The sequence below is a fragment of the Rhopilema esculentum genome, chromosome 2 (genome assembly GCF_057945365.1).
Source record: "Rhopilema esculentum isolate cy_ngs chromosome 2, ASM5794536v1, whole genome shotgun sequence".
In the NCBI taxonomy this organism is placed as follows: Eukaryota; Metazoa; Cnidaria; class Scyphozoa; order Rhizostomeae; family Rhizostomatidae; genus Rhopilema; species Rhopilema esculentum.
In genome coordinates this window covers 2,865,246-2,879,464 of record NC_142816.1, presented here as the reverse complement: position 1 = coordinate 2,879,464, position 14,219 = coordinate 2,865,246, and the positions used below count along the sequence as shown (strand labels likewise).

Here is a 14,219-nt window from a genome sequence, read left to right as displayed (position 1 = left end):
GCATTGGTTAGCATCTAGGAATCTTTCCGATCATAAAAAGAGATAGCTGAGTCACAACCTGTTAAACCACTTTCTAAACTGAAAGGAGGCAACAGGTCTTCCCAATCTGGTGCCCCCCCCACGACGACACCCCATAGCACCATCCTTGCGCCAATTCCCAATGATCAGAAAGCTTGTGCCTACAAACCACAAATCTTCAGTAGGTTGATACAATGCCAACGACACAACTCATCAAATTTTTTGTTGAAGGGTCGTCTCCCTGTATTGAAAAGGGCAAAGTTTCAAACAATTTGCGTTGAGAGCCACTAGACCCCTTCTGGCTACTCTCACTCAGGTCACTTTTGGCCACTAACAGGGCCGTCGAGACAGGCACCGCGGAGCAGGGGGGGGGGGGGGGGCTTTCGCCCACTTTTTGCAAAAAATGCCAAATATTAAGTATCAAACTACCAGAAAAGCCCCTTTTTTAACGGTTTTAGCCCCCCACTTTTCTCAACGCTCTTCGGTGCCTGCGAGAGCGGGGGAAGCGGCTGGAGACCCCTAAATAATTGTCAAGTATATTTCCTTTGTAACAGTGTACTGAATGGGAAGCAATACAATGGGAAGCCCCCCCCCCCCCCAATATGAATTTCGTTTCGACGGCACCAGCCTAACATTGGGCCTTAGCTTCTCCTGTCCCGCTGAATTAGTAAGTTTTTTCAAAATAGACACGTGCTCGTGTCTACATTAACAAAGGATTTACACCTATCTCTCCAGCTACACTCCTAAAAGGAAGCCATATCGTTGATGAAATTGGAAATGCTTTTATCATATTTTTTCAATTGACTTTGATTTCAAATACATGTCGATCTCTTTCATCTTTTATTATTATCTATCATTACTGTTATCGCATTCCTGTTAATGTTCTGTAATTAATCTTCTGTAAATATTTCGAAAAACTCATTGTGAGTCACGAAACAGAGAATCTAAGATAATGTGTACAGCGTTTTTGAAATTCATTAAGGAAATTCTCTATACAAGCATCTTAGAACTACTTTTAGGTAAAATGAATTTTCTTACCTTTTAATATGTTTATGAAAATTAATAGCCCATTGGATCTTTGCTTTGCAAAGCCCAGTTTGGCTACGTTTTCACTGGGAACCTCAGACATTCTGTCTTAATACATATTCACAATACATATCATTGGCTCCGACGCAGGTTGGAAAGTGGAGGGGCCAAGAGAAAATATAACAATCACAACAAAGGTTTTAAAAAAAAGCTTTATTGTTTTGCAAAAAAGTGAGGGGGCCATGCCCCCCCGGCCCCCCCTTCGTCGGAGGCCCTGCATATTACTAACTTGTTTCTTCAAGAAAGGAGCAAATCTTCAAGATAAGGGAAGGTGCCCAAAAAGTAACTGTATCTTAGATAAAGATAGGTGTATTAATCAACTATATGCTTCTTACACAAGGAGCTCGGTTATGTTTGAAAATACATTTGTATCTTAAGCAAAATCTTGGAATCATGTCTTTTAGTTAAAAGACAACTCTGTCAAACAGTAACTTCGGGAGACAAAAGACCGTTATTATCATAGCATAGACATGACTTGCTAGCTTTAAAATCATATAATGCACAATCTACATAACTAATTTTCCCTTTAATGTAATTTCCCAATAACATAATCTACATAACTATTTTTCCCTTTAATAACCACTGATGTAGCTCCATTTATAAGTAAATATTTTTTGTTCAAATCCCTATTTATTCAATGTCTATTCAACCTCATCGACCTAGTCGCTTGGTACGAGTTTCTTGTTGTTTGTTAGAAGTATCTTGCAGGGACCGCGCACCACTCTAAAAGCGGAGAGGCTGACATGGGTGTGACCAAAAAAATTTTGAGGCCACGCCCTCTTGAACGCCGGAAAACGCCAATTTTAGAAAATACTTGCTTATTTCTATTGAATTTTTATAAACAGTCTGGTTCAGAGAAGATACCAATAACTATAAAAATAGATAGAAAAAGCTCGAGGGTAATGAAAAACCAAGCTAACCCAGTTAAAAAATACTTCATATCGTTAATGTTAAAGATGATAAAACACCTAGAAAATGAACAAAAAAGGTTTCCAGGCAAGAAGAACTGCATAGGAATAAGCTATCCAAAGTTGTGCTAGAGAAGACCTTTTAAAAAAATTTCTAGCCTATTATTGCAAAAAAGTGGGTGGGCTATAGCCCCTGCTAGCCCAATGGCTGCGCGGTGCCTGGTATCTTGCAACTTTATCATGAAAAAGTATCTAACATACATTTCTCGAGTCACTTTTACCTTACAATAAGTTATCTCTTTGCATCAAAAGCAGTATCCAACCCTATAAAGCCCCAGCAAAACGACTGGACAACTGGTCACGCTCTCGACACTGCTCACTTGTTCAGAGTATGGATATCAAGAAAATATTGGTGGTGGCAAAACGAATGAACATTGTTTAGTGAACTTTTTCCCTGTTAAAGAATGCGGTTGGGATAACTGACAACGGGACATCTCTTTACCTTTGAAAATAAATTTGTCATAGCCCTAACCGTATTGTCGTATGATATAGATTGTAGTATCGAAGAATGGCTAGGACTTGCTAGGTTCATCAAAATCACCGTACTCGTGCACTCTGCAATCGCTTTCCTTATCGGAACTAAAGCTAATCTCTTCAGAAGACCCGTCGTTACTAATGAAATGTCTTTTTCTGCCATTCGTCAAATTGAATCATTGAATATTAACGTTGCTTCGAAAGTTTGTTGAAGATCTAAAAATGGGAAATAAGTTGACGCCAAATACAATCCATTGCATCAATTGCGCATGCGCGAACTGGACAATGTTCAGTAGAGATGCAAACCGACTGAGCATTTTCTCTACAACATCGGTGAACATAGATAAAATCTTCTATGACCATGACAACAAACCAAAACTCAGATTTTGGGATAGTTGGAGGGTCATGGTAGCCAACCTTCTGATAGAAGTTGGTACCTGATGATGTTCAGTGAACAAAAGAAATTTAATCCTGTCCAGTGAACATTTTTGGCTGCCTTCAAAATCGACTGAACAACACTCAACATCGCTTAACAAGACTGGAAAAGGTGGCAAAACGACGCAACATTTACGCTGGACATTTGTCCAGTGCATGTCCAGTGAAAATGTCCGGTCGTTTTGCCTGGGCTTAAGATATAAACACAACGTACTTTTTAATCGAGTGACTATATCTTTTGAAAACATACTTTTTGTCGAGTATCATGTTGCACTGTATCTGTGGGGCAATAAACTGTCTGCCACACGACAATCACACTGTAGTTTGTTATCTAGAGGAACTTTCGTCTGCAGTGTTAAAGATTGTCTCTGGCCAATGAGACAACAATTTTCAAAAACATGACATTTTTTGAGGTTCCAGACAGAATGTTTGCCATTGTCTCTCGACTCTGTTCTTCAACTTTGGTCAAACTCAATGGGGTGACTAACTCAACTTTATTCAACTTTATTCAAACGAATATTTGTCTAATGATAATGAACCTGGAGAATTTTAACCATCAATTAATAAATGAAGTTACCAGGATTTTTTGGCACCATGCGACAAGGTTGATCTAGACGCATATTGACTTATAATTAGTATGAATTATTATTATTATTATCATTATTATTGCTACCCATAGGACTTAGTTTGTGTAGCTTTGATGATAAGACAGGTACAATAGGACTGACGTTTCCTTGACGGTACCAGCTTCTTTATTTCAAGAACAACTCTATATGATAACACTTCTGTGTTCCCTCTCTAAGCATGCTATTTTCTAAACAGAGGGAAATATTAAATAAAATCAGACCTTCCTCTGTCTAACAAACTTTCGTAAATTTTTAGAAAAACTAGATAGATCATGCTTTTAAAGAAAGGAAGGGGTGACGCTCTCACTCTTTGGGCTGCTACGGTATGTGTTATGAACATCGATACATTGAAAAGGTTAAAGGTGTTTTTCTTCAACTCCTGCCCCTTTTCCCTGCTCAAATTGAAACGATTCCTTTTTGTAAAATCATCAACCGTATTGAAAATAAAAGGGCAAGGCATTTTAACAGAGTCTTTGACCACATCATCTTGTGAAGAAACTCACCTCAAGCTCGAGTTAAGTATTCTGCATGGGGTCATTTTTTGCCTCGCACCCACTGTTGGAATCTCACATTCTGTGATTCCATGGTGTATTTGTTTGCTAAATGAAAACAAGAGGTGTCCGAAAATAAGCTTGTATAAAGGCGATAGTGATTGCCTACATTCCCAACTTGAAGACTTTAATCAATGTAGCCAAATTGTGTTTTTCATTTTCTTTTGAAGCATGATTGTTAGAATGTTTCCACATTAAAGAGGGAGATAGAGAATTAATCAACCTCAAATAATCACTTATTATAATACATTTAGTTGTAGATTAAAGAAAAGTCATCCTTCTTGAAGTTATGTTCCAGCCCTTATGTCAAGGATTACAGCCATTTAATGTTTTTCATTTTCGTCTTTTCTGCTTCAGCCGTAATTGACAAGCGGGTCTAGTTGTGCAACTATAGAATTAAAATACTCCGTCAGCAGGCTTCTCTCTCTTATAGAAACTTCCCAGACAGACACAGTTCAGATGAGTTATTACAATTTATCATCTCACAACTAGATAGAATTGAAAATACTTTTTTGTTACGCTAATCTAAACTAATTACCTGAATGAAAGACCGCCAGACGGTATAAACATACATTTCAACAACAACCCATAGGATAAAACCACAACCTTATAATACAGAAAAATATATTTACTGCTAAGAAAAACTTGTTGTGGGGCTCCATGTTGACTTACTGAAATTATTGTCACTTGAATTTAGGCCATTATGGTTGACTTCATTGTCATTACTGTAGGCTGTTATCGTGGTTTGCAGCTGCACGGCAGATCTGCCTCCAACCTTTGGGTTTGCAGGCTCATTGAATATGGCGTTATCTATCCCATCTCTTTGCACTAAAATGAAGACCAGTCAAGTTAACAAAAACTACAAAAAGTTCTAAAGCAAAAATTACACGATCAAAATTGTTGCAAAGCGAAAATGCCGTATCAATATATTACGTATATACTGCTGAATTGCCAAGCAAAAGTCTTGGTACAGTACAATAAATTTTGAATATTACATACTGCATTCCCTCCCTCCCCCCCTCCCCCAAAAAACTTTAGAATCGTGCATTTTTACGAGATTTATTCTAGTCAAATGGATTACATTATAATGGTTTTGCTATCTAACTCTATAACCAACATTGTTTTGGAAGAGAGTATTTGTTTCGGTCGTTCTTACTCAAAACAGTTCAAATTTTAAAGTAAGCTTTAAGCAACAGGGCAATAAAAGAAATTTTGTCAGGGACTGTAGACTAACCACAAACCGCGACAAAATATACTGCTATCTTGGCCCTATATTTCTTTTTAAGTACATCTTTGCATCGTCACAATATGGATTGAAAGGGACCATATTCACTTACCAGTTTCGCCGTTGTAGGTTAGGCGTCCTAAATGATGGAAAGGTAGCAAAATTAGGGATATTGACAGGCCATTCCAAATTATGTAAGATAGGAGTGCCACAAGACTCCATCCTAGGCTCTTGAATGATTCATTCGACCCATTGTAGAGCAAACCTTCTGTTCTATCCAATAACGATGCTGCAAATACACCACAAGCACCGCCTCCTAAGTGAACTGTAAGAAACATTAGTGTCATTAGAATCATAAATATTTTTAGCATTTTAATGATACAGCTATTACAAATTCTAAACGTATTAGTGGCTAGTTATAAAAAAAACCATTTTACAAAAACAAGAATCTATAGATCTTGATAAAAAGAAGGAGGAGGGAATGGCAGGGAAATAGTTGTTCAAGAAACTCGGTGAACAGTGCCTATTCGGGCTTTCAAAAGGCAGAGAATAGCTTTCACGATGGGCGATTGAATCAAAATAGCTTATTTGCGCTGTTATCTACTTTAAAAATAAATTGTATTTACCAGTGACAGTATCGACGACATCGTCAAAAGCAAAATGTTTTAGGCCAACTGACCAGCCAATGTATGCAATGCCAGCCACCATTCCGAGGCCAAATGCTGCATAAGGGTGCAGTTTGTGAGGCTTAGCAGACACTGCAACCTAAAAGATGAAAGTAGGTTTTAAATACTTGTTGGATATATTGGATATAAGGGACAATCATTGCAGCGACTTTCACTGTATTTTCAAAAATGGTTTCCTAACTAAACAAAAGATATTTTTTCTGAAGTAAGAATCTAATACAGATAGAATAGGGCTTTGAAAACAAGTATATAAAGACCGTACTGCTTATATACGTATGTTTATTCCGTTTGATGAATTGACAACTCAGGCACAAAGCTGCTAGATGGTGTGTAGAGAAACCGATACACGCTTTGGTTAAAGACTGTATCTCTATTTAGATGGCAGTTGCATGCACGGTCGATAAAATTTCTGTGCCTTTCTATGATTTGATTGGTTCAGAACTTGAACGTTGATTGACTTAAGCATACAACAAATAAACTTCATAGAATCTTGAAACTTGCATGAACATAATTTTAAAGCCCGCCAAGTTATAATCACGAACAGCTTGTAAGTTACCAAGCCTGTAAATGCTCCATTTAAAAGCGTCTTTGTGTTCCAGTTTTCACCAGCAATTCTACTTCTTTTAAACATGATGGCAACAAGAGAGCTCGTGCAACCTGCTACTACACTGTTGATGATTGCAATCGTTGGTGCATCGCTGTTCACCACAATATTTTTTGCTAGGATTGATATCATGGCTGCTAAGCCTCCAATAAAGATGTTCTTCAGATGGAAGAAAGTATAAGTTAGTAAGGAATTTCATTTTGTACTTCATTCAAAGTTAAAATTCTAATGGTTGAAATTGTACTGTTTGTTTCTAATCAAAAGTTTTTATGTATCTAAAGAAATATGATTCTTCAAAAAGGCTATTACAGATTTTTCTTTTAGTTGAAAACAAAGAGTTAATGAAATAACTCGTGCTATTTTCTCTCTTCGACAGCAATATAGTGCAACATTTCTGAAAACCTAAGGTAGTTCCCAGGTCCCTTTCTCATGGAGAAGCTACGCAGTAAAACCTCTTCTCGCGCATTATCAAATCTTATCATGTCAATTCAATGATATAGAAGCATTGTGTCAGTTAGGCATATATGGAACTGAGGCTATCATACATGACCTTCTTTCGAATTTTCAGGCTGCGTTTTTCTGATAACTGCTGTTTTGATTGTTTTGAGTTATGAAAACGTAATAAACACATTGTGAGGTTTCATTTTCTAATCTCGAAAGCATTCCAATTCTAATTGCTTAAAAATGACTCACAATGTTTGTTTGTCCACCAACAAATTGTAGCTTAAAGACGCCTCTCCTTTCTTTCCTTGGTTTTAGAAAAATACCTGCAAACAGTGCGATTGATCCTGCACTGAGGTGAAATGCAGCTGATCCACCTCGGTCCTGCAAAATCCGAGTTCGAAGTATTTAAAAATTTTTCCAAAGGAAACTAAAATAATAATTATTATTAAAATTTTATTAAAAGTTTAATCAAGTAAGGCAATCAAAATTTTACCAAAGAAGAAAAACACATGCATTTTAACAACAATTACTAACATTTTGCTAGTAAGTGAATGGCTAGTAAGTCAAGGTTGCAGCGAAACTAAAAACAAAAGTCAAGGATAATGTGAAACTTTTGAGCCTAGAGTGATGACATATTTCTAATGGTCCAAACGAAAAAAACATATATGAAAAGGGACATCTTTCAGAAAATGTGGGAACGTGCACCCCATGCTACTTCCCCGGCTCGGATTTCCCTGCACTATAACACAGCAAGCCAAATTTTTAGCATGAGGTTGAGACAGTTTCTCTGCCTTACTGCAATTTCTATCAATATAGAATACACCTCGCTTGAAAAATTCATTTGTGAAAAGTAAAAAGGTTAATTTCAACACCTTAGCATAAAATATACCCCAATATTGATGTCGTCAATGAATTTCAACCAATTTGAGCATGCACTGATGGTCAGTGATGCCAATTTTACGGTCCAAAAATGAATATTTTGATTTTATTGCTAAATACAAAATGCATTTGTGCAGTTTAATGTGTAACGTGTAGCTAATCTTTTAATTCATACAAGTCTACGAACAAGTGAAACAGTCCCTGGAGTTGTAAATATTATCTCAAACTTACGATAAAGCGAATCCGCTGTCCCTTTGCAGTACCAATTCCATGGTACAGCCATCCATTCTGGTGCCATGACCAATGACAGCCAATGGGATAAACAAAGCCTGGAAACCAAAAAAAATAAAATATGACAATTTATTTTATACTTTTGGCTAGAGAAAAAATTTGGTTTTGATGTCCTTTTTGACACAATTATTCAAAAATTATATTAGAAACTATACTAAAAAAATTGATCTTCTATATTAAGAAATTTTCAGAAGTTGTGGGAACGTACACCCCCAGATTTATCCTCGGCTTTTACAAAGATCTTACGGGAAAGTTAGAATATGATAGGAACTTAAAGTGTTTTGATATTCAGTGCTAAAAATTTCTATATTTTCAGGTAAATTTTTCAAAGGAATTTTTCAAGAAGAAAAATTCTTGTCTATGGGCCATTACTCCATTGTAAGTATAGTATATGGTAGAAATGTTCTGTTCGTTAAAAAGAACAGTTTTCTCTAGAAAATTAAATAGTAATGAAATACTTCCTTACATAGAGTTTGTGCGTTCAAGAAGTTGCTTTTGGTCAGGAAGAAAAACGTACTTTGAACCCGTTAAAAGGTAAAAATACGAAAGCCAAGAGTTACAGAATTTACGACTGAAGAATGCAATCGCACCTCGACTACCAATTGTCTGAATATGATAAGAATAATAATCATGAATGTGATGTTTATGTTGCTACAAATGTCCTGTCAAAGTTGTTTGATGATAGCATACAGATAAGAATTTTAAAGAAAAGACTTAAAGAAATTGGTAAAAGAAATTGGATTCATGTTCCTACTTTAGTGTATAAATTTATTTAACTGTATAAGTGATAGCGTCACGTGACCTCTTATGGGAGTTTGGGTTACTTTATTTTCGAAAAGCGCGCGAAATTCTCGTGTTGACGACATTTCTCGTACTTTTGCTAATTATCGTTGTTTTATTTTTTTCATAAAAGCAAGGGGAATCTTGATATGGTACAGTTCAGGGCCTACGCTACCTGGGGGGCAAGAGGGGCCATGGCCTCTCACAAGTAGTTTTGAAGCTGCAGTAAAAGGGGAAAAGCCTTGGAACCCTACTTTTGCTAGCCTTGGCTCCCCCCACTTTCAATTTCATGGCGTAGGCCCTGCAGTATAACATAAGATAAGCAGAAACAAATATTACCTGCGAGGAAAATTGTTGTTGCAATGTAGACTGGAAACCTCATGCGCTCGACAAACCCTCCATTCACAATGGTCACAAATAAAACTGTGGAGGAGCAGTGAAAAGCCCACGTCATAAGGACATCAGTATTTTGGTCGACCAAAAAGAAGTTCTCGTATGACAAAAATGGATTTGATGAAGTGCCAAAAGAGAATGCAAATCCAACCGACCAAGAGGAAAGTACTGCAATACCTAGAAAATATTTTCTCTATAGACATTATGTAAGGTGAATAGCCATGAGTGGCTACATCGTTTAAATGAAATGGGCAATGGATGTTGTTTTAGTCAATGCAGTTTCAATTACAGAAACGCCCCCTTCTGGGCAATTTCTATATCAGACACTTTGCAAGCAAATGTTAAGTATACGGTTTGTTCTATTTTCCATTTGTCAGTGTTATGAAATCGATTAACTTACTTTCTTTGAAGGGGGAAGGGGATGGGGTTAAGACGAAGGCTAAGACCCTCATTGATTCGCCAATAGTTGACTGACTCATGGCCTAAGCCACGTAAGTACTTTAGTATCTGTAGATTATAGCTGCATAAATTTTGTAGGCAGCTTTCAAAGTATGCCAAAGTAAAAGGTGCGATTCAAAAAGGTGTTGTTCGCATCTTAAGCCCCCTACATAAGCCACTGGATAAAGTGTTTTGTGAAATTTCCTGACTTAAGCGGTTACTCTTGTATAAAAAAGACAATATGACAAAAATTTAGTGGAAATTGGATTTTGCTTACTGGCGCAAACAAGATTATGAATCAAAATGGAACTGGTGTTCTTTGGCTGACATAATCCAACGTGGAGCAGTGTAAAACCAAGAGAACCACCTAAAAATCAGAAGGAAGATGGGAATCATATTTAAGGATCACTTAACTTGCAAAGATTTAAAGCCGAAATCTTAATGTTTAAAACGATGTTTCAAATGTGTGACTTACTTTCTCAGGCCTTTAACTATTCTTTCTTAGAAACAAGAAAGAAGGACGAATATAAAGCTGGCTCTTTAGAAACGACCAGGGGCGCTATTTAGAAACGGCCTGAACTGTCCGTTGTAGATAGGTTTCTCAGAATTGCTTGAGAGCAGTCGGATTGAAATCATTTTTCTATTGTTAGGGTTGGAACGCTATGGGGAGGTGTACGTCTTTTGTAAGAAAAACACAATTTTTTCACTCTTTGTAAAGGATAGTAGAAGAAATGTCTCACAATAAAACACAACACTGCTTGTGAATTCGTTAATCTCACCCTATGCATTATTATTCAAAAAACTTCTAGAGATAAGGATGGTTGAGCTTAACTTTTGGGAATTTTTTATCCCCACGGTGAAAAGAAAACTTTAGACAATGTTTTCATTGGGCCAGGCAATAACATAAAAAGGGTAAACAAGATTAGAATTTTCTCTGGGGATTTTCATTGAATAAATCGCTCTCAGCAAGGACGCCTGTTCTATAACCTAGATGAAGTTGATTCTCCTGGAAATAAAATTCCAAGTGTAGGTAAAACTAAGACTTAAACAGTTGGACTTAAAGTAATACACTGGTTTTTTAATCTCAATGCTTGAAAGTATTACAAACCAAGGGGAAGCAGTGGCGTAACCAGGATTTTTGAGGGGTTGCGACCAGGGTTGTCGGAACGATCAAGGCTTTATAAATTAATTTATGCTCAGACTCGATTAATTCATTCGTAACAGTCATTTTATTCCGATCTACTGTATGGTCTTAAAATTTGCTAACTTTTAGCATAAGGAAATTTAATAAAAGTTTTGAGAAATATCCTGAATAAGGCACTACAGCCAGAATTTCGTCTGAATCTTTAGATAATCACAAATGGCCGACGTCAAGGTCACATTTATGAAAAGCAAACTTTGCCCCTCTTTGCCCCTTCGATCAAAGGAAAACAGGGGCAGATGGTCTCTTGCGTCCCCATCTCCAGCGTCCCTGGGTACGACTTTCTAAGAGTACGAATAGCTAAAAGTTTCCAAAATTGCGCATTGATACAATGAAAATACAATTTCAACTATCGATGCAGGAGAATATCAAAATTCAATAAGGTCGTGAATATCAGCTAGAAATCTTAGATAAACTGGAAATTTACATTCAAAGCTAGGTGTGTTTCAAAACAGGTTGTAAAAGCATACTCACCTAGCAACGCAGCAATTGTAGCAAGTACTGTTTGGTGTTTCGAGGCATCAAAGTTCAGGAAGAGCACTGTTGAATTCATGCTGCAAATTATTCTATAGGCAATGTCGAATATGTCTAACTGTTTAAATGCTTAAGCGAGGGAGAACCAGATTGTATCTGTTTGAAACCACCAGAGCATTTTATCAGTGCAAGGAAAGCCCTAGTTTCCAGTTTCGTAGTAACAAAAGAAAGCTTAATAGATTTCTTTGCTGTATTAAATTTATTGATGATTGAAACCAAAACAACAACAGAAACGTTTTCAATAGAGTGTCAACATTGTATTGTGTCGTCTTTTCTAATAACAGACACCTCAAGCAGATATATTATTCAAAGTTATTGTATTCGAAATAATCTTTTCCAGCTTCCTTTGATCCACTCCTCTTGATCTCTGCATTGAAATTCATCTTGTGAAAAACATTACAAAAAGTAGGCTACATATTTTAAATGATTCGAAACATTTTCTCCATCAGAACAAAAGCTGATTACAAGATTGCTTTTCCACAGTAGCAACACAAAATAAAATGTTATATTACTTAATTTGATTTCTCTAATACGGAATTCAAAGTGCCTGAGGACATACTAAATGCCCTCCAAACGAGCTATCGATCCATGTGCTCTGTAATGTATCTTGAATGGCTGAGGCCTTGTCAAAAGTTTTGACTATTTTCTCACCAGACAGGGGAAACAGTGGCTTGACCTTTTCACCAGTTCTGAAATCGGTGATATTGTTCTCTCTAAGAGTAGCTTTGAAACCTACTCTCAGCTACCATCTTACCAATTTCTACAGTACCAAATCGTCAATCGACAGTTTCTAAAAAGCTCGGAAAAGGATCGTATCAAAAAGGAACATGATCAATATTTGAACAACTAGGCGGTTTTGAAAACATTAGAAGCAAAAAAAGAGAAACCTAGAATTCAGCTCTCAAGTTTTCCTTGACTAATTGTCTCTCAAGTTTTCCTTGACTAATTGTCTCTCAAGTTTTCCTTGACTAATAATCCCCGAATCTTCTCCCTTTTTTAAAAGACTCTTGAATGCTGTAATGGCCTCTGGTCGACGGCACAAAGTTCTTTACCCAAAACACACTTTGCTACTCGTTATGATACCATAGCAATACACTTGCCACAAAAATGATCTCCTTAGGCTATTTCTTGTAAAAAGGATCAGTGCAAACTCTGGAAAAAGGCCCCCCCCTGGCATACTGGCATGAAAGGTCCTGCTGTGCACCAAGCTCGTCGTTGCTACATCAATCTTTTCTTGGTTTGTAAAATCGAGATGTGATTTATATATTTTCATATTCTGCGATAGAAATAAACTTTCTAACCAAGAATTTCTTTCCATCTAGCACTTTATCTATTAACCTGTCATTTCCACCAAAATCTTTTTTCTTATCATTTTCACATTAAACATCATCACTAACACTTCTTCTAGATCCTGACTATTACAAAGAGACTACGCTTTCAAGCATGAAAGTTGGCTGAGAATTCGTTTTTTGTCATGTTTCCTTTACCTAAATGGCGTTTTTGGTCTGTAATTTTGTTACCGTAGTCGCAGTATAAATACGACGCTTTTACAACGAGACAATATTTTAACTAAGCTACCATAGACACCGTATTTATTTAGATTGAAAAAACTTTCAAAGCCTTCATGTAAGAATTACAAACTTTTTACCCAAACATGTTTGTTGGCCAAATTCAAAATTAGCTATGAAAATATGCGAAACAAATTTTTTCTACGAAGGCGCTTTCTTAGAAAAGTTTAAATATGCAGAAAATCCTTTCCGCTCATTGGCTGTAATTTTGTGCGCCATTTTTAATTTATTTCTAGAAGACTAAACTACAGTGCGAAAGGTTAGAAACATTGCTAATGGCTCCTGCAACTTTTAAAAGCTCGGGAAATGTAAATTATTCTAAACTGAAATGGGAAGCAGACTATTTTCATGCCCAAGTCAAGGGTAAGTATTATTGCTATTACAATGCCACCGTATCTTTTCAATTTTCAGCACAAAAACTCAATAGGCCCATCCTCCTTTTGCACCCCACGTGCATTCGGACTTTCCAATACCAGGTGCCTTGTAATTTTGTGGATGGTCTTTCTTACATTTTCATCGCGTTGTATACTTTATATTTTTAGCCTAGATGCACTCCTAGTATGCCAAAATCAAAGCCAGTAAGAAGCAGAGTAAATAGAAAAACGAGGCTGGTTTCTTTTAGATGGCTGCTTTCCGGAATGAACGAAATCAAATTATTATTGTTATAAAATTTAAATGGCTTGTTGGGGCTGTTTGGAGTGTTTTCAACAGTTAAAGATGTCATTACCGTAAATCCTCGAATTAGCCCCCCCGAGGGCTTATTTTTTTGATATTTTTGGACGAGGGCTTATTCGGGGGAGGGGGCTTATAAAATTAGGGGAGGGGAGGGGGGAGGGGGCTTTTTCGAGTAGGGCTTATTCGAGGATTTACGGTAAAGGCCACCATTTAAAGAATGAGAACGTTTTGACCAATCCACATGGCATTTTTGGCAAGCTCCTCCAATGGAATGTAGTTAGTGTTACTCCTTTGTATTGTCCATCAGTAGAAACATATTTTTGTAGCATCAAAATCTTGGACT

General features: G+C 36.8%; 1 protein-coding gene across 2 annotated transcripts; it reads right to left on the bottom strand.

The window, feature by feature from the left end:
- Window positions 1–4,618: 4,618 nt before the first annotated feature.
- On the bottom strand, window positions 4,619–12,506 carry LOC135695565 (putative ammonium transporter 1). 2 transcript variants are annotated; one of them, XM_065214690.2, is made up of 9 exons: window positions 11,574–12,506; window positions 10,176–10,265; window positions 9,407–9,490; window positions 8,228–8,325; window positions 7,367–7,498; window positions 6,626–6,832; window positions 6,010–6,148; window positions 5,496–5,708; window positions 4,619–4,986 (listed from the first exon to the last, which is right to left on the bottom strand). In XM_065214690.2, exons 1-9 carry the CDS (start codon window positions 11,650–11,652, stop codon window positions 4,793–4,795), a joined length of 1,236 nt encoding a protein of 411 aa, XP_065070762.1. In that variant the 5' UTR covers window positions 11,653–12,506; the 3' UTR covers window positions 4,619–4,792. The 2 variants fall into 2 exon arrangements, with proteins under 2 accessions (XP_065070762.1, XP_065070761.1); XM_065214689.2 differs by having other exon boundaries at window positions 9,407–9,637; window positions 11,574–12,504.
- Between the last annotated feature and the right edge of the window lie 1,713 nt (window positions 12,507–14,219).

Bases quoted from the DNA above. Each gene is read 5' to 3' on its own strand.
- LOC135695565 (XM_065214689.2), bottom strand. From the start codon at position 11,652: ATGAATTCAACAGTGCTCTTCCTGAACTTTGATGCCTCGAAACACCAA. The intron at 10,266-11,573 runs GTGAGTATGCTT...TCTGATTTTTAG, and splicing joins TACAATTGCTGCGTTGCTAG to GTGGTTCTCTTGGTTTTACA. The intron at 7,499-8,227 runs GTAAGTTTGAGA...CGGATTTTGCAG, and splicing joins GACAGCGGATTCGCTTTATC to GACCGAGGTGGATCAGCTGC.